Genomic DNA, 18842 nt, shown 5'->3' on the forward strand with positions numbered 1-18842 from the left:
GGGGACAGGGCAGTGATACGCTTCTCCAAAGCCACATGGCGATTGCAGGCTCAGCCCGGAGTGACCCAGATCAGGTGCCATCACACCCCTACTCAGACAAGGCGAAAGGGCACGGGTGCTTGGCCCCAGGGGAGCCAAGAGGACAAGGGCAAAGAATGCTGCTGCCCCCGGTCCTATGAGCTCGGTGCGTTACAGGCCCGACCCTCTGCTACGTAAGCTGGCGGGGGCAGGGGGGCGCCCTGGTTTACACTGACCATTGAGATTTATTCTGGTATCCAGTGTGAGTAGGAATTGGCCTCAATTTTTTTCCAAATAACTAACACAGGGTCTCCCCCTCAGTACTGTGGACATTGGGGCCGGGTTGTTCCCTGGCCCCCACCCACTCAATGCCAGGAGCACCCCCAGTGCGGTAACCGCAGATGTCCCCAGACATTGCCCAGTGTCCCCTGGGAGGCAGAACCACCCCACCATCGCTATCACACCCCCACTACCTGGGATTGCCATATATGGAGGGATAGGCAACTAATTTGGGAAGAGGACCAATTTTGGACAAAAAAATAAAATAAAATGAGTACAAATGAATTTCTTTTTCCACTCACAATTAAAAGAGCTACGCTGAGTCCCAAGGGAGGGAGTGGGTGGGGCCATACACTCTTGCATCTGACAGGAAGCACAGTGTCATGCTCTCTGCCCTGACTTCATGACTTACTCACTCTTCCACGCCTGTTTCCAAATCTAGAACGTGGAGAGGATGGCAGCACCTCCTGGACAGGTTTTTTTTTTGGATTAAATAAATGAATATCTATAAAATGCTTAAATCAGTGCCTGACATATTGTTAATAGCATCTAATTGCTTTATTATTATAATTTCTTTATTATATATATTATACATATCTGTATCTTAGTATGTTGTGAGGTGATGTGATGTGATGTGATATTATGTTGTATGTTAGAACTTCTATTACCTGCCTTGTTAACAAGACCAGTGCCCAGCAAGGTGTTTCTGAAGGGCCAGCTGGTAAATATTTTCAGCTTTGTGAGTCAAATGGCCTGTGTCACTACAACTCAAATAGACTGTTGGAAACAACTGGGTGTGGCCATGTGTCAATAAAACTTTACTTACAAAACCAGGTGGTCTGCATTCGGCCCCTGGGCTGTAGTTTGCAACCCCTGAACTGGAGGGTGGCCTACAAGAAAATGGCACTATTTTAGCCACAAATGCTCCCATCCAGGTGCCACTGCAGACACATCATTCCACTCTCTCATTTGGAAATTAGATCCCGGGTCATAGGGGTAGCTCAACACTGCCCCTTGGCACTGATCCCCGGCAAAAGGATCTCAGACCATCCTGCAACACAAAACACAACCAGAGGCGTCGCTTCTTTTAAATTCAGAAGAGGGCTGTTGCCTCCCCATCACCGTGAAATACCTATCGCTCAACTTTTTGTTAGTAAATACCTTGTCTTTATCAACTGGCTGAAAAACTTTGACTGCAAAAAGCATCCAAAATACCTAAATTCATCATCAATAAATAAACAAACAACAAGTGTTGGCGAGGATGTGGAGAAAAGGGAACCCTCGTGCACTGCTGGTGGGATTGCAGATTGGTGCAGCCGCCTATGAAAAACAGTATGGAGGTTCCTCAAAAAATTAAAAATAGAACACTTTATGATCCAGCAATTCCACTTCTGGGTAATTATCCAAAGAAATCCAAAACACTAATTCGAAAAGATATCTGCACCCCTCTGTAAATAACGGCACATTATTTACAATAGCCAAAATATGGAAGCAACCTAATAATCCACCAATAGACAACTGGATAAAGAAGAGGTGTTACATATATACAACGGAATATTATTCGGCCATAAAAACGAAATCTTGCCATTTGTCACAACATGGATGGACCTAGAGAGTATTGTGCTAAGTGAAATAAGTAAGATAAAGACAAATAAAGTATTTTTTCACTTATACAAATATGTGGAATCTAAAAAAATTTTTACAAAAATGAGTAAACAAAAGAGAAACAGATCCATAGATACCATGTTTCCCCGAAAATAAGACCTAGCCAATTAGCTCTAACGCGCCTTTTGGAGCAAAAATTAAAGTAAGACCCAGTATTATATTATATTATATTATATTATATTATATTATATTATACCCAGCCTTATAGTAAAATAAGACCGGGTCTTAATTTTTGCTCCAAAAGACTCATTAGAGCTGATTGTCCAGCTAGGTCTTATTTTCGTGGAAACACGGTACAGAAAGCAAGCCGATGGTTGCCAAATGGGACGGGGGTGGTGGTGGGAATACAGAACAAACAAACAAATAAATAAATAACAAACTACCTAAATTTGGTGAGCAAAATTTTCATATCATTCGAAATAGGACAGTGTATCATCTGTAAAATCGCCACTGGTCAGGCTCCCTTATAACCCACCCCTAGAGAGAGAACTGGTTTCTGCATATGGAAATTTGAGAAACCATCGCAACCCAGAAGAGGCCTAAGGAGATATGAGGACTGAATGTTACCTGAGGTCCTGGACCGGGTCCTGGGGCAAAAAAAGAGTGTTAGGGGAAAACTACGGAACTCTGAATGAAGCGTGGACATTAGTTAATAAGAACACATCAATATTGGTTTGTGACGAATGTACCTGAGTGATGTGTGATGTTAACTAGAGCAGGGCAGGGTGTGGGGTAGATGGGAACTCTCTGTACTGTCTTCTCAATTTTTCTGTGACTCTAAAATGAAAGTTTACTTAAAAAAAGAAAAGAAAGGAGTGCCGACTGACAATTAGCTACTTATGCGAGAGAATGTTTGAAGACGTGACTGAGGGAACATGAAGTGCCTGTGACAGCATCTAACAATGACAGGATTATATAAAACCTAGAAAAGAAAGACACTAATAACAGGATATGCTAATCGGAGGGGAAGTTTGCTCTTATGAAAGAGCAAATGAGGAGGGGGAGAACAGACAGGTGGCTGAGTGGCGCCTGCGCCAGCCATATCGGCCCTGACGCAGGGACTGCTGCTGAAGGAAGCCTCTGGAACACCCAGGCAGACCCGGGCAGTGGGGAACATCCACTCAGGAGGCCAGGGTGCCCAGGCGGCACTCAACCAATGCCTGCTGAGTGTGCAGCCAGTGCCCAGGCCTGGAGGAGGGCAGCGGTTTTATGGATGGAGAGTTCTGGAATATAAGAGTGAAACCGTGGTCCAAAGAAAGAAAGACAACTGTCATGAAGTGACTGATACCCTGTCTTACAAGAGAACTTGTTAGACACCAAGGTCCCCCCTCAACCCTATGGATATTCAGAGCTGGACTGCTCTGGGGGGGGGCATCCTGGGCACTGGGGGGCTGAGCAGCATCCCTGGCCCACACCCACTCAATGCCAGGGGTACCCCCCAGTTGTGACAACCACAGATGTCCCCAGACATGGCCCAGGGTCCCCTGGGGGCAGGATCATCCCGCATGAGAACCACTACCCTACAGGATTTAACAACCTACATAGGACGCCATTAAGGAGCACAGTCATCCTCATTCCACAGATGAGGAAACGAGCTCAGAGAGGAGACAAAGCCAGCCTGAGGTTCCCAAGCTAGGAAGAGGCCTCAGAGAAAAATGAGGTAGTCATAAGTGTCAAATACCACCTTTAATAAGGGGCCTCTGCATTGGGAAGGAGAAGGGCCATGCTGACCTCTCAGAGCCCACAGGCGACATCTGGCCCACCATGTGTTTATAAATAAAGTTTTATTAAAACACAGCCATGTCCATTCTCTTAAATAGTCTTAAATAATGAGCCAGTATCGATACGTTATGATTAACTAAAGTCCACACTTTATTCACATTTCACTAGCTTGTCCCTAATGTCCCGTTGTTGCCCCAGGAATCCATCCAGGATCCCGTGACATTAGTCACCATGTCTCCCTAGCCCTCTGGGCTGTGACAGTCTCTCTGATGTTCCTTGTCGTTCATGCCTGGATAGTCGTGAGGGGTCAGGTCAGGAGAACGTCCCCTGATCAGGGTTTGTCTGGTGTGTGCTCACGGTCAGACCGGGTCGTCGGTTTGGGGGCAGAGCACGCAGAGGTGAGGTTCCCCTCTCATCACAGCTCAGCAGGGCCACCTCCCGTCCGCAGGACTCATCACTGTCAGTGTCAGCCTTGAGCCTTGGCTGAGGCAGAGCCGAGTAGCTACGAAAGAGACTGTCTGGCCCACAAAGCTGGAAATATTTACTCTCTGGCCCTTTATAGAAGTTTGTTGATTCCTCGTAAAGAGAGATCTGACATCACCACCACAAGGCCCTACAGGGTTTTCTCTTCAGACTCTCAGTCTGTGTGCTCAGTGAATATTTTGTTGAAGGAATGAAGACGGCAGAGGCAGCCTCCCTAGGAGTGAAATGAGTTTGGCCCGATTCAGCCTGGTTCTGGCCAAGGAGCCCGCCCAGGTTCCTCTGCTCAGCCAGCTGGGGATCTGCCTTTCCCGGAGCCCGTCAGGTGGCTGCCAGCCCATCTGCTGTGGAGGCCCCACGGGGGCGTGGGCAGCACTGTCATCTCCACCCAGCTCTCCCGTGGGGTGGAGAGGGGGCTTCTGCTCGGAGCTCTGGTGCTCCGGGAACCACGTTCACCTGATTCTGCAAGGTCAGCCCCTGGAGGGCAAACCGCGCTGAGCGGGACGGGCTCTGCCCATGCACCAGCTCATCTTCCCAGACCCCCAGCGGCCCAGGCGCAGCTCCAGGTCCCGGGGCGAGACCCACAGAGTATTCTCTAATCTGAAGTTCACCTTGGTCCACACTGCGGACACTGGGGCCGGGTCACTCTCTGGGGGGGGGGAGGGGCTGTCCTGGGCTCTGTGGGGGGTTGAGCAGCATCCCTGATGCGGGTGGCTCGGGGCCTCGCTCGCATGGCCAGCAGTGGCTAGCCGTGTCCTTCGCACTAACCACAAAGTGCTCCCAGGTGACGTGCACTCACCTGCCTTCCAACGTGCTTCTCTGATTTCCAGCCGGGAACAAACTGCATGGAAACACTCCCCTCAAGGGCAGAGGCTGGGGTTGCTGAGCTCCAGTGCCCATCCCGGGGTCATGAGTTTGAGGTGGGTCCAGGGCAGGCAGGTGACAGCAGTGTGGGGCCCCGGAGAGATGACACCTGGCTCACTGGAAGGGGACAATGCTCCTAGGGCAGCTCTGTCACCATGTGGGAAGGGGCCTGATGTCATTAGCACTTCCAGTTATCCTGAGAAGCTGGGAGCGTTTTTATTGTACAATCTCCTGATTTTTTAATGTTGGCAATAATTCAGAGTTTAATCCACTCAGCTCTGCCTCAGCCAAGGCTCAAGGCTGACACTGACAGTGATGAGTCCTGTGGACGGGAGGTGGCCCTGCTGAGCTGTGATGAGAGGGGAACGTGACTCACCTCTGCGAGCTCTGCCCCCAAACCGACGACCCGGTCTGACCGTGAGCACACACCAGACAAACCCTGATCAGGGGACGTTCTCCTGACCTGACCCCTCACGACTATCCAGGCATGAAAGACAAGGAACATCAGAGAGACTGTCACAGCCCAGAGGGCTAGGGAGACATGGTGACTAATGTCACGGGATCCTGGATGGATTCCTGGGGCAACAACGGGACATTAGGGACAAGCTAGTGAAATGTGAATAAAGTGTGGACTTTAGTTAATCATAATGTATTGATACTGGCTCATTAATTGTGACACATGTGCCACACTAACGTGTTAACAATGGGAAACTGGCTGTGGGGCACTGGGGAACGCTGACTATCTCTGTAACTTTCCTGTACATCCAAAGCTACTCCGAGACAAGTTTATTTTAAAGAAGAATTTATAAACTATATTGCCATAACATACTGCAGGATATTCACAATTTCCTTATAATTTGCTGTTAAAAAGCCTCGATTTGTCTTCCAAACTCAATGGGCTTGTTCTCAAAAGTACTGTCAAATAAATATAGTCATGATGCACTTTTTAGAAATTACAAAACTGCTGGGTTGGTCAAGCTCCCAGGAGTGAGGGCAGGATTTAGTCTAAGAACCACCAGACCCAGTTTGGAGGGGATGGCACAAATGTTCGAGGCAGGGAGCCCCTGAGGGGCATGGAGGCCAGCCCTCCGTAGTACAGAGGGGCACAGAGGTCCCCGGCCCCCAGCAGCCTCTAAGCCAAGGAGGGCCACGAAGCCACGTCTGTGGACACCATTCTCGGGTGGAAACAGTGACCGCAGCCGCCGGGCTCTGAGCTGGGGCCCTGCGGGCTCCTGTGGCTTCCTGCCCTGACAGCAGTGTGGCTGTAAGGTCAGGGACCTTTCTATTTCAGATAAGGAAAAAAGCGCTTTAGAAAAAAGGCAAAAAGGCAAAAGAAAATATAAAACACTGTCTAAAGTTAAGAGGAAAAGGAAGGGTTCATACTCAGGTTTAATTCCGAAGCTCGTGAAGGAGATATCTGGTGTAACCCAGGGGTTCCCACATGAGCACACTGCGTGGTGTCACTACTCGGGGTGCTCCTGGAATTGAGTGGGTGGGGACACCCTGCAGTGCCCAGAACAGCCCCTACAGAGAGTGGTCCGCCCCAGGGTCAGCAGTGCCGAGGGGTAACCGTGATGAACAAGAAAGAAGTACTGTCTTACACACTGAGACCCTGACACCACAGAGCCGGGGTGCTGCTGAACCCCGAGAACTGTAACCAGTACGCTGACTTGCACAGCCATTTGGGTTCAAACGCTTTTCTACAAAGATGAATTTGTATACACACACAAAAATTCTAGAAGAAAACACAACTGTTAACAGTTCCAATGGTGAGTAGGACGACGGGTGGGGAGTTCATTCTTGGTTTTATGCACTCACATCTTATTTGAAATTTTACTTACCATGATAATTAAAATTTAGTTCCACTAACTGGAGATCTGATGATATTCAGGAAAGCTCTGGCCCAAAATATCAACAGTGCCCAAGTAGAGAAATGTAGATGTGTGGGGCAGATGAGGACAGGTTTCAGGTCAAGGGCACAGCCCAGCCTCTGCCTGTCAGGCCGCCCTGTGGAGACCACGTCCACGTGCGGCTCAGCTGCAGGAGGCTGCTTCCTGGCAGACAGCAGGGCAGACACTGCAGTCAGTGAACAGGCTGCCCCGTCTACCACACACGGAAGGTGCCTATGCACCCCAAAAAGCAGGCACCACACAGAACTTACTGTGTGTTGACCACAGCATTTTTACAAAACCAAACTTGAGGCTTTTCAGCCTGAGCTTTTGGCCTCGGTGAGTAGCTTTATAAGGAAAGCACCGAGGCTAACTTTTGTCCTCTGCCATTTTTATTTAACATTCTTATTATTTAACATTCTATCATTGGCATTTTCTCACATCACTAGTGTTCTTTGAAAACATGGTTTTTCACGGCAGCCCACGTACTTACAGAGTTAATACTCGTATATCATTACTGATGAACCAATTTCCTTATGAGTGGACATTTAGACTGCCCCCACTTCTTGCTTTATAAATAATGCGCCATGAGCATGTTTAGTCCCGTCTGTAATTACTAATGTACCCCTTAGTACACACTTTTAGAGATGCTATTTCAGGATCGGAGAGCGGCAATATTTTTAAGGTTCTTGAAAACACACTACTAAACTATTGTCGAGAAAAATTATTCCATTTTATACTGTCCTTCTGTCCACACCCTCATCCGCACTGTATCATATTTTAATACTTGTCATCTATTTTAAAAGTGAGAAATAGAATCTTCTTGGCGTTTTCCGTTCATAAACGTTTCACTTGGAAATCATTTTAGATTTGCAGAAGAGCTGCAAAGACAGTGCAGACACCTCCTGTATCCCTCACCGGCCTCCACGAACGTTAACAACTCACATAACCAGGGCACACTTGTCACAACGGAGACATCAGTGTTGCCACGCTACCACTAACCAGACACCACAGAGATCCAGAGGTCACGAGTTGCTCCACTAACGGCCCTCTTCTGTCCCAAGACCCCACACTCATTCATGACACTTCCTGTAAGTTTTCCCTAGTCCTTAAAACAACCTTGTAAGCTAAAGTTTAACATCCCCATTTTGCTGATGAGGAGATGGAGGTTCAGAGAGGCTAAGTGACTTACCAAAGTCACACAGCTGGTGAGGGGCACAGCGTGGATGCAACCCCCACCTGAGGAACTCCATAACCAGGACCACTCCCAGCGTGCTTCCCTGCCTCTCATCCTGTCCTGAGTCCCCGTGCAAACATGCAAGGGCTGGCCTCTCATTGTCCTCTGACACACGAGGTGACCCAAGGCATGGTACTCCAATGTGTGTAATTAACCACCAGGACAGAATGCATGGTGGCACCTTCCCTTCAAATAGCCACCTTGAGAAACGTTCAAAGCAGCATGCCATCTCATGACATTTCTGGATGCTTCCTCAGAAACCGCCTTCAGACAGTAGAAATGTTAACACTGAGAGAAACAGTCCTGTGACTTGGCAATAATAATATCTCCCATTCAACCAAAATCAACGCTGCTACTGTTGGTCTTCCACCTCATTCACCACCGAATGGCCTCTGGCTGGGTGAATGGCACTCTAGGACAGTCCCCCAGCAACCCCCAACTCCTCACGCCTTGTGTCATTGCCTCCGGAGCAGGGGGTGACCTGTGCCTTGCTTCTACCCACTAGAATCCGGCAGAGGTGATGGATGTTGTGGCGCCGCTATCTTACGTGAGAATGTCAGTCCCACCTTTTTAGCAGACTTCCCCCTTTGCTGCTGTAAGGAAGCTGGGATAGCCACCAGCCACCAGCCAGAAATCTGAGAGTGGCCTCCAGTCAGCAGCCAACGAGAAGCTAAACCATGTCCACAGCTACACAAGAGAGCTTGGCAGTGGCTCCGTCCCCAGCAGCGGCGAGGCTGCAGACCAGGCGACAAACTGATCGAAGCCTGAGAGACCCAGCCGAGCCGCACGCAGACTCCTGAGCCACGTGAGCTGCGAGACAGTAAACTGTGTTGTTTCAAGCCACTATATTTGTGCTGATTTTTTATGCAGCATTAGCAGGCTAACACAGGCTGTTCCCCAAATTGAAGTCTACCCTCAAAAGATAAAACTCTAAAACACATTTGAAACATACAAATTTATATATCTGAATATATAAAAGCACAGCAGCTCGTGAAAGGCCGTCACAAGTCAGCACTGTTGGAAGTACAAGGTCTCCCAAGGTGACTGCAAAAAGAGAGGACAGCTGCTTTGATGTGAGATCTGGGGGTGGTGACGAAAACAGAGCTAGCCTTTGTGAATGCTCAAAACTCAGATTTTCGCACTCAGTGGCCTTTTTCTACATCACCGGGTTTGAAAGCGGTGCTGTTACATATCCCCCAGAAGAAAAGCTGATTAAGGAAACAATGCTATACGTTATATATATATCGTACTACTTTCCTTAAAACAGAACTGGTCTAACACCTCTCCCTCTGGCTGAGACTAGAATAGATAAGAAACCAGATTTTTACACTTGGGACTGGCACAGTTTTAACACATGGAAATGCTGTGGGGTAGCAAACTGCTTTGTATTCCTCACACACACCACCAGCCACGTCAACCCCCCTAACAGCTGGACATGTTCGTAAATTATCCAAAACAGATCACGTTCTTGGAGACAGACGCACAGCGGGCTCTCTGCCAGATGGGGGACTAATTAAATCCCCGATCCATCACAGAAAACAGGAGTCTGGCTTTATGGGAATAGAGCGGCTCAGGGAACATGGGGAAAGGAGCGTGCCACAGCCAAGTTCAGTGTTATCCACTGAAAACCTGTCACCGCCAAGACCAGGAAATGCCAGCCGGCAAGGAGACAGAGAGGTCACTCAGAGGTAAGGAAGCTGGGAACATATTTACCAAAGCAGACTGCCTGGAGACTAGAACTGCCACCCTGCATGGCTGCTCTCCTGAGGGCAGCTCTGAAGGGCGGCCATGACCTAATCTGATGCATCTGTGGGTCTTGACACCCAAAGAACTGGCAAAACATTTCCCCAGGGTCCTACAGGATACGAAGAAAAACATACTCCTTGCATGGGGGTTCTCCATGGGGGAAGAGGGACAAATCTGCCCCCAGGGGACACTGGGCCATGACTAGGGACATCTGTGGTTGCCACACTGGGGGGGCTCCTGGCATTGAGTGGGTGGGGCCACTCAACACCCACAGTGCCCAGGACACCCCCACAGAGAGCAGTGCTGGGGGCCCTGCCCATCTGGCCTCAGCTCTAAAGGGACTCGTCTGTCTTTATTACAGACCCAAACTGTGTCATCACCGCAGAGGAAAAATGGCCGTTTAATTACATTTCCATACGTGCTACCGAGAATTTTTCTAGGGAAGATGATTTGGGAAAATCATCTGGGGACAGAACGTTCCAGCAGTCTGAGCTCAGTGTGGAGCTTGAGTTTCACTCTAACATGTCAATGGGGCATCCCAGAGTAGCTGAAAATTCCAAATGCATTTTCTTTGGCTTTAATCCCTTTACAAACAACTGGGGTTGGATTCTGCCCCCAAGGGACATTGGGCGATGTCTGGAGACATCTGTGGTTGTCACAACTGGGGGTGCTCCTGCCATGGAGGGGGTGGTGGCTCAGCCCCCCCGGTGCCCAGGACGGCCCCCCATGGAGATGACCAGCCCCGATGTCCGTAGTGCCGAGGGGTGTCCTGTTTTACAGGAAATGAGTCCGCAGGACAGCATGGTGTGGAGGGTCAGAAACGTGGACTGTGGAGATTGTACCTCAGAGTTAATAACGCTGATGAAATCCTCCAGAGAAGCACCCACAGTGCTGACAATGATCTCATTCCGTCCCCGCTGTTAGTTTGGGCTAAGTTTTATCATTTCTCCATTTTACGGAGGGAGGCCCTGGGGGACACTGGACAGAGCTCTGGAGTGGGTTGGTTTCCAGTGTAACACCTGTGGTCACCAAGCACTCACTGTATGACCTGAGGCAGGTTTTACAACTGCCTTAAAACGGGACTGTGACATCCATGTCAAATGTTTCAGGCAGGGCCTCTCTCCCTCGGCAGCAGACACGGGGGCCACACCCTTCTCTGGTGTGGGGCCGTGTGGTTTAAGGACTGGACCAACTGCTTGGGTGGCTACCATGGCGTTTGGCACATACAGGTACTTGACGAACAGTTCGGTCCTTTCTCATTTTACGGGGGGTGGGGTATAGAGAAGGCCTCACAGTCAGGCCTGGGTGCTGTGCTCCTGACACGTGTTCAGACCGAGCCCTCCACAGCCCGTGTGCTGACATCACAGAATTATCCCCACGCTCTGTCACCCAGATGAGTCTCCCAGCCCTGCCAGCCGGCTCCCGGGCAGAGTGTGGTTACCTGACACCACCCTCTGTAGAACCTGTGTGGCCCTGTGCGCTGCCATCCTTCACAGACATGAGTGTCAATGTCCCTTTGGCTCAAGGGACAAATTCATCACTGTGACACCGTAAGCCCCTCGTGTCCCCTGCAGAAATGTCCTTCACAGAAATTCTTCGGCCACGTGTGTCTGACCACCAGGGTCAGCAGCCTTGGGAAACGCTGACTGCGGTCCGGTCCCTTTGGCCCTGAGCAGCGGGGGGCTGGCTGTAAGCTGATAGCAATGCGATCTGAGCAAGACACTGCAGGAGGGGACGTGCAGCGGCGGTGGGGACAATAATGATATGTATACTGTATACGGACATTCGCTATGACCGAGTGTCAGCAGTACTACCGTTAACCGTGATGACAGCAATCATGGCGACAGCCTGCCCACCCCCGCCCAGGCCACTGCCTCGTACACCATCTCGACCTTAGGACGATCCTGAGTGGTGACTCCTAGCCAACTAGGCTCACAAGGTAAAAGAAAAAAAGAGGTGCAATGTTTTGCCCAAAATCACAAAGGGAGAAAGTCATCCAGTGGCTAAGCAAGAATTCCAGCCCTCACTATGCCACCATGCTCTGTACATTCCAAAAGGTTCCATAATCCCCAACCTTCCACCTCTCACACATCTTACTTTCTGGTCCCTCTTCCTCAAAGGAGGACAGAACTTTCATCGGTCCCACATCTTCACCTTACTCACTGCTTTCTCTCAGGGACCTGGGCGCACCTTCCTTCCAAACCTAAGTTACACGCATGGCCGGTTACAGCCCAGAAGGCTGTGACCACTCAGCAGCCCCCCACACACAGGAATTCATGACCTTGTGTCCAACTCACAAGGACAAGACTTAAAAAGAGACCACGCTGCTCCACAACCAGGCTTGACCTAAGGCAGAGGGCGGGGAGGGGATCCCAGGGGAAAAACAGGGACGGCCCCCACGGCCCACTAAGGACAGTCAATGGTCTCATGCCCTGAAATGTGACCACTTCAACCAACATGTTGTTTTGTTTCTTTTTGGGTAAAATACATATAACATAAAATTTACCATTTTTAACATTTTAAAGTGTACAATTCAGTGGCATTCACAATGTTGGGCAACCACCACAGCCATCTAGTTCCAGAACATCCTCATCTCCCCCAAAAGAAATTCCATCCTCCACAGCAGTCACCCCCACCCCACCCCCCGGCCCCGACAACCACGAACCCACGTCCTGTCTGTGGACGCGCCTGTTCCGGACATTTCCCATAAGTGGAATCGCACTGTGTGTCCGGCTTCTCTCATGAGCACTGTGTGTTCAAGGTCCATCACGTTGTGGCGAGTGTCAGCGCCTCCCTCCTTTTCACAGCCAAGTGACACCCCAATGTGTGGACAGGACACACTGTGTGTGTCCACTTGGTTGCTGATGGGCACTTGCGTTGTTTCCACCTTTTGGCCTTTGTGAACAGTGCTGCTGTGAACATTTGTGTAGTTGCTGTGTGGATGTGGGTTACTGCTGAGTCACATGGAAACTCTGTTTAACCTGCTGAGGACCCGCCAGCCTTCCCCACAGCAGCTGCCCCACTTTCCGTTCCCACAGCCGAGCCTGAGGGCTCTGATTTCTCCCTGATCTCGCCAACTCTTGCTATTGTCTATCCTTTTGATTCTCGCCATCCTGGTGGGGTGAGGAGTGTGCAGAGGTTCCCACCCGCTCGTCTGATTTGCATTTCCCTAGGGACAAGGATGCCCTGCATCTTTGCATGTGACCCCGAGAGTTGTTAATACGAGGTGGCAGGTGCACCAAGCCGGCCTCCGTACTCTCTCCCATGGCCAGAAGGAAGTGTGGCTGGTTCTGTCACCAAGACAAAAGTGCAGGCAGTGCCATCAGTAGCCTTGTCTCACAGACGAGCTATGAGGTGGCAGAGGCCAGGGGCTGAGGTCCCTTTTGGCTCAGCTCCCCATGCTGAGCCTCAGTTTCTCAAGACAGACCCTCAGGGGGCTCTCCAGGCCGTGCTTTGGGGACAGTACAGCCGTGGGTGGGAGTCATTATGCAGAACGTTTACTGAAGACAAGAGTAACAGCAAATCACAGAAACTGAGACATGGGGCAGGCGCAGGTGGGGGAGAAAGATGCCATTGTAGCCCTGGGGGAGGGAAGGCATAGAATTAGCCCCAGAACCACAGGCTAGTGCATTCTGGAAGGGTCAGCCCTGAGCTGAATGAACAGGCACTCCTCTAGAGAAATGCAGCTAACACAGCTTTAATGGGAAGGTCAGGTCCGAGGCAGCAGGGGAGAGCCCCGCGTGGTGGCCCAGCCGTGGGCTTTGGCGGCAGTAAGCGGTAGGAATCCCACTCACTCGTCGTGGGGCAGCACTGCCCATGAGTGGGGGGCACTGTGAGCGTGTGTGATGGACGAGACGAGACGAGAAGCTAAGAGGACACAGAACTTTATCTGTGATGTAATTTCCTAAACTAACTATATGGATTGCCTAGAGCTGCTGTAACAAGTCACCACACATTTTATAGATTAAAACCACACACATTGATTCTCTGATAGTCCTGGGGTCAGGAGTCCCACACAGGCCTCCCGGGGCTAAACCCAGGTGCGGGCAGGGCTGGTCCTCCCAGAGGCCCCGGAGAACCGTTTCCGGCCTGTTCCAGCTTCTAGAGGCACCGCGTCCCTGGCTCGTGGCCCCTCCTCCATCGTCACAGCCAGCAGTGCAGCCTCTTCCATGTCTCTGACTCTGAGCCCCCTGCCTCCCTCTTATGAGGACCCGGTGATGACACTGGGCCCCCTGGAATCCAGGGTCGTCCCCATCTCGGGGGCCCTGACTTAATCCCACCTACAGAGTCCCTCGGCCATGTGAGGTGACATATTCAAAGGTCCTGGGACCAAGATAGGGACATCTTTGGGGCCACCACAGTTTCTACCACAGCTTCTTCAGCCTTTTTCACTCTCCCATGCTTTTATCTGAATAAAAAAGCCCATTCTTCTGCACATTGCCCCCTGCTGGCTACTTTGTACACATTCTGTGAGGTCTTCTCAATGCCCTTGAGGCAGGAGCCTCTTTTACAGAAAAAACAAACCCACCAACCAAAACCTAAAGCTTAGGCGACAGAACACTGGGCCAGGTCCCCCAGGGCTACAGGGTGGAGGTGGCTGGAGGTCTGGCAGGTTTGAGGCACAGGAAAATACTGGACACAAGGGTAGGTAGTGGGCAGGGGGAGATGGAGAGGCGACTGCAGGAGGGGCAGCTGAGAGTGAAAGTGGAGTTTGTCAGAGCAGAGAGCAGAGGTCCTTCCAGGTGAGGAGGACAGGAGTGAGACCCCAGGACGGCAGGGAGAAGACCCACTGCGCTGCGAGAAAGCTGCCTGGGCGGCGGACGCAGGGTCATGGCTGCTCCGCAGCGTAAGCGATGGGGGCAGCCAGTGGACGTCAACTGGCTGGATGGACATCAAGGATGAATGGACTCAGCCAGTGGATGTCAACTCCTTCCACAGCCCCCAAGGGCTGAACTGCCAAAGCAGCAGCAAATGGACAAAAATCCCAGTGGGCACAGAAGCACAAACAGTCCACAGGTTTAAAAATAGATGATGGGCCCCGCAAAGCCACTCCTGGGTGTCCATCCAGGAGAACTGAAAACATCCACATAAAAACGTACACCCAAGTTCACAGCAGGAGGATTCACGACAGCCAAACGGTGGGAATGACCCATGTCCATCTGTGGATGGTGGATAAAGACAACGTTCATACAACAGAATATTACTCTGCTACAAAACATAAACGAGGATGGGCCTGAACACACGGGGCTCATGAGAGAAGCCGGACACACGCTGTATGATTCCACTTATGGGAAATGTCCAGAACAGGCGCGTCCACAGACAGGAGGTGGGTTCGTGGTTTTCGGGGCTGGGGAGGGGGTGGGGGTGACAGCTGATGGGGACGAGTGTCTTTTTAGGGTGATAAAAACATTCTAAAATTGCCTGTGGTGATGGTTGCACAGATCTGCGAATATGCTAAAAACCAATGAATGGTACTTTAATGGATGAGTTGGGTGGTATGTGAATGGTATCTCATTCAAGCTGTTAAAAAAAAAACAACCCTACCCAGCACAGAAGCAAACCACACACATAGTCCATAGGTTTAAAAATAAACGACAGGGAAAAAACAAAGAGAACCGACCTCCTAGAACAAAGCCCACAGAAATGCACATGAAGAACATGTGTGGGATCTCATTTGGGGCTCAGCTTCAGGATACTGAGGGCCAGCAGCTCCGTAAGGCTGTCTGTTGCTGACTTACGTCATTTGATTCTCCACGGTAACTTACTGAGGTCAGCATTTGTGCCCATTTTAGAGAGGGGAAGACTGAGGCTCTGTACTGGCTTCCTGGCATGCCCTCTTTCCCCTTCCCCCTCCGTCATTCAACTAACCAGAAGTGATGTAAAGTCCCTCACAAATCTGCCCGGCGAGGGTCACCTAAAATCATCTCATCACCCTCTAAACAGGCTGTCCTTTGACGTTTCTGTCCTCCAACCAGCTGGCCCTGCTTAGAAACTAGCCATTGGACACGCAAATCAAAGCTGCAGTGAACAACCACCTCCTGCCACCAGGAAGGCTGGACTCAAACAACCACAAGTGCCTGCGAGGCTGTGAGAACCTGGCGCCCCGTGAGCGGCTGGTGGCAGAGAAGACGGCCTGGTAGTTTCTCAGTGTGTTAACAGAAGCTGGTGAAATGACCCAGCAATTCCACCCCTAGGAATCTACCCAAGTGAAAGGACAAATCCTGTGATTCCACTTATACAAGGTCCTCAGGGAGTCAGAGTCACAGACAGGAGGTAGATGGTGGTGCCAGGGGCTGGGGGAGGGGAGGGGAGTGTGTGTTTGATGGGAACAGAGTATCAGTTTGGGAAGATGAAAAGTTCTGGAGATGATGGTGGGGACGGCTGCACAGAAGTGTGAATGTGCTTAATGCCACTGAGCTGTGCACTTAAAACTGGTTAAGATGGTGAATTTGACATTATGTGTAATTTAGCACAATGAAAAATAAAACAAGCAAACTGGGATGGGCAGAAGAGGACACAGGGCGGTGAGCGGGGATGTTCCCGCCGCCCTGGGCAGAGAGATGGAGGTGGTGAGAAGGAAACTGGACGATGTCTGGCGTGTGATACATTGATTCATTGATCCACAGTAACTACCATGACTGACAGGTCCCCTCCCCTGGGGGTGGGGGTGAGGGACATGGCAGGGGACGGTCCCATACACTCAGCACATGGCAAGATCCTGCTGTTGTTTGCTGAGTAGAAAGAGGCCACTGAGAAACAGGCCTTGTGCAACAAAGGGTCCCATTCACTGTCCCAAAGTGGCTGCAGAAACTCCTGCCCTATCCCCAGGGAGACTGCCCGTCCACCCAGTTTCACTTCTAAAGGCCACGCCGAACACCTCCCCACAAGACAGCCAGCTTCCCAGCAATGCCCTGCCTTCGAGGAGAATGAAGATGCAGGGCTGACCCTGAGCAAGGGCAGGGGTACCCATGCTGTCACATAGCTTGAGCTTTGGGCCACCTGTGCTGCAACTGTACCTCCAGATCTAAAGCCCCCCTCATTAAAATATAGCACCTAGGCAAAGCTGTGCTACAATACTCGGGGCCAGATTATTTCAGTCACCAGTGATGGGACCCATACACGCCTCCCCCAACCCCCGCCACACACGGATTTGGGACAGGTGGGACCCATGCGTCTCAAATTAGAAGGTGTGTAAGACGATGAGTTTCCAGCTCCCAAAAGACTACCTGGGCCTGGAGATCAAGGTCACCCTCAGGGTGACATCCTACGGGGGGTCAAGGATCCCCAGGGGGCTGTGACGAGAAGGACACCACACCTCTGTATTCTCTTCCCCCAAACCCATAATAAGCCTGGTCTGATCACGAAAAACACCAGACAAACCCGGATCCAGGTACATTCTGTAAAACTCCTGAACTGTCTTCCTTACAACTGCCCAGGCACAAAGACAAGGAAAATCAGAGACGCTGTCACAGCCCCGGGGAGCTAAGGACATGTCACGGCTAATATCACGAGGATCTTGGATGGGGTACTGGGGCAGCAAAGGGACATTAGGGACAAGCTAGTGAATGTGAATAGTGTGGATTTCATGGGCTAGTAATGCAGCCATGTTCATTTCTTAGCACGGCCAAGGTGCTACAGGAGGGAGTATAAGATGCTAACGAGCTGATGTGGATACTCGGAAACTCTGAGACTTACCTGTGCCTCTCAAATTAGTCCAAAGTAAAAAAATTAATAATAATAAGAAAAAAACAGGTCCGGTAACTCAATCTGCTGACTTTCTTAGAGATGCACGTGCGGGGTGCTGTGCCACCTTACACAGAGAGAGGGGTACGGATGTCCCCTTATCCTAGATAGTCCATTTCACAGCGAGGGAGACAGAGGGGAGGAGAGGAGACTCTCTGCTGTGGAAATGAGAGGTGGAGCCAGGGCTGGAACCCGAGGTTCTGGAACCCCCATCCTCTGTCCCTCTGCGCCCCAAACCTACACAGCTCTGAGGCTGTGGACACCAGGGACACGCTTTGGTTTCCTTTACACAGTCCCTGAGAGCCTGCTGAACCCTTCAGTGGGAGGGAGCGACAGAGAGAGAGAGAGATGGACGGAAAGAGAGGGGCCAATCAATTTTTTAAACAATAAACAACCCTGACCAGCCCCATTTCTTATCACCTCCTGTTGTCCACTTGAAAGTTAGAAGTCAAAAGCAAGCCTGTATTTCATTCAGTAGCAATTTGAAAAAAAAAAAAAAAAGACAGAAAATCTTCCATTTCTCGTCCCTGCCTCGAATATTTAAAACTCAGCCCACATGAAGAACTAATGGCCTGTCAATTCTCAACCTAAAGAGAAAGGCATTTCGCAGTTCAGCGGGTGCTGAACAGAAACTGTCCTCGGCACCCAGCCCAAGGAAACGTTTGTCTTCACTGTAACTGGCCGATTTGCAAACTTCGCTCAGGGACAGTCTGCCTGGCAAACTGTGGCTCTTGGAACATGGTCGGAAAAACACCCATCACCGAAGGTCAAGATTGTTTCTCTAAAAACATGGTTGGATGACCGCTGCTTTACTGTGTTACTGGTTTGTTTTTATTTATGTTATACACTTTTTTTCAGTTTATGGCATAAAAGCTATGAGCACAGCACATCTACACACAGTTTTACATTCGTATGCCTTTAAGTAACATTACAATAAACATAGCTGCCATTTTCAAATGTGTTCTAGATTTGAACTGAGATGCTCCAGCTCATCAAATCTCGGAGCACTATTTCTAAGATGAGCTGTTCTGTGTTATAAAACTAATGAAAATAATTGTTCATCTTCTTACTAAGTATGTATAGCAAGGGCTGTGGGAAATAATCATTCTAAATGTCTGTTCCCACACGATTACCCTGCTCATCCAGGCGGCTACGGGCATGCCAGCTCCTAGCCAGACAACATTAGGGGCAACATTAGG

At 50.2% G+C, this 18842-nt stretch overlaps 1 protein-coding gene across 17 annotated transcripts in view; it reads right to left on the reverse strand.

Annotated features, from left to right (window-relative positions):
* GNG7 (G protein subunit gamma 7) overlaps positions 1 to 18842 on the reverse strand; it is a 144818-nt gene that overhangs the window by 118880 nt on the left and 7096 nt on the right. For 9 of the 17 annotated variants that reach the window (XM_074337524.1, XM_074337521.1, XM_074337522.1 and 6 more), the window contains exon 2: positions 1124 to 1187. The exons of the other annotated variants lie outside the window; for them this stretch is intronic. In XM_074337524.1, coding sequence (XP_074193625.1) covers positions 1124 to 1187 — 64 coding nt within the window. The remainder of the gene's footprint in view (positions 1 to 1123; positions 1188 to 18842) is intronic. 17 annotated transcript variants of the gene reach the window in all.

This window comes from Rhinolophus sinicus, linkage group LG07 (assembly GCF_036562045.2).
Source record: "Rhinolophus sinicus isolate RSC01 linkage group LG07, ASM3656204v1, whole genome shotgun sequence".
Taxonomy (NCBI): domain Eukaryota; kingdom Metazoa; phylum Chordata; class Mammalia; order Chiroptera; family Rhinolophidae; genus Rhinolophus; species Rhinolophus sinicus.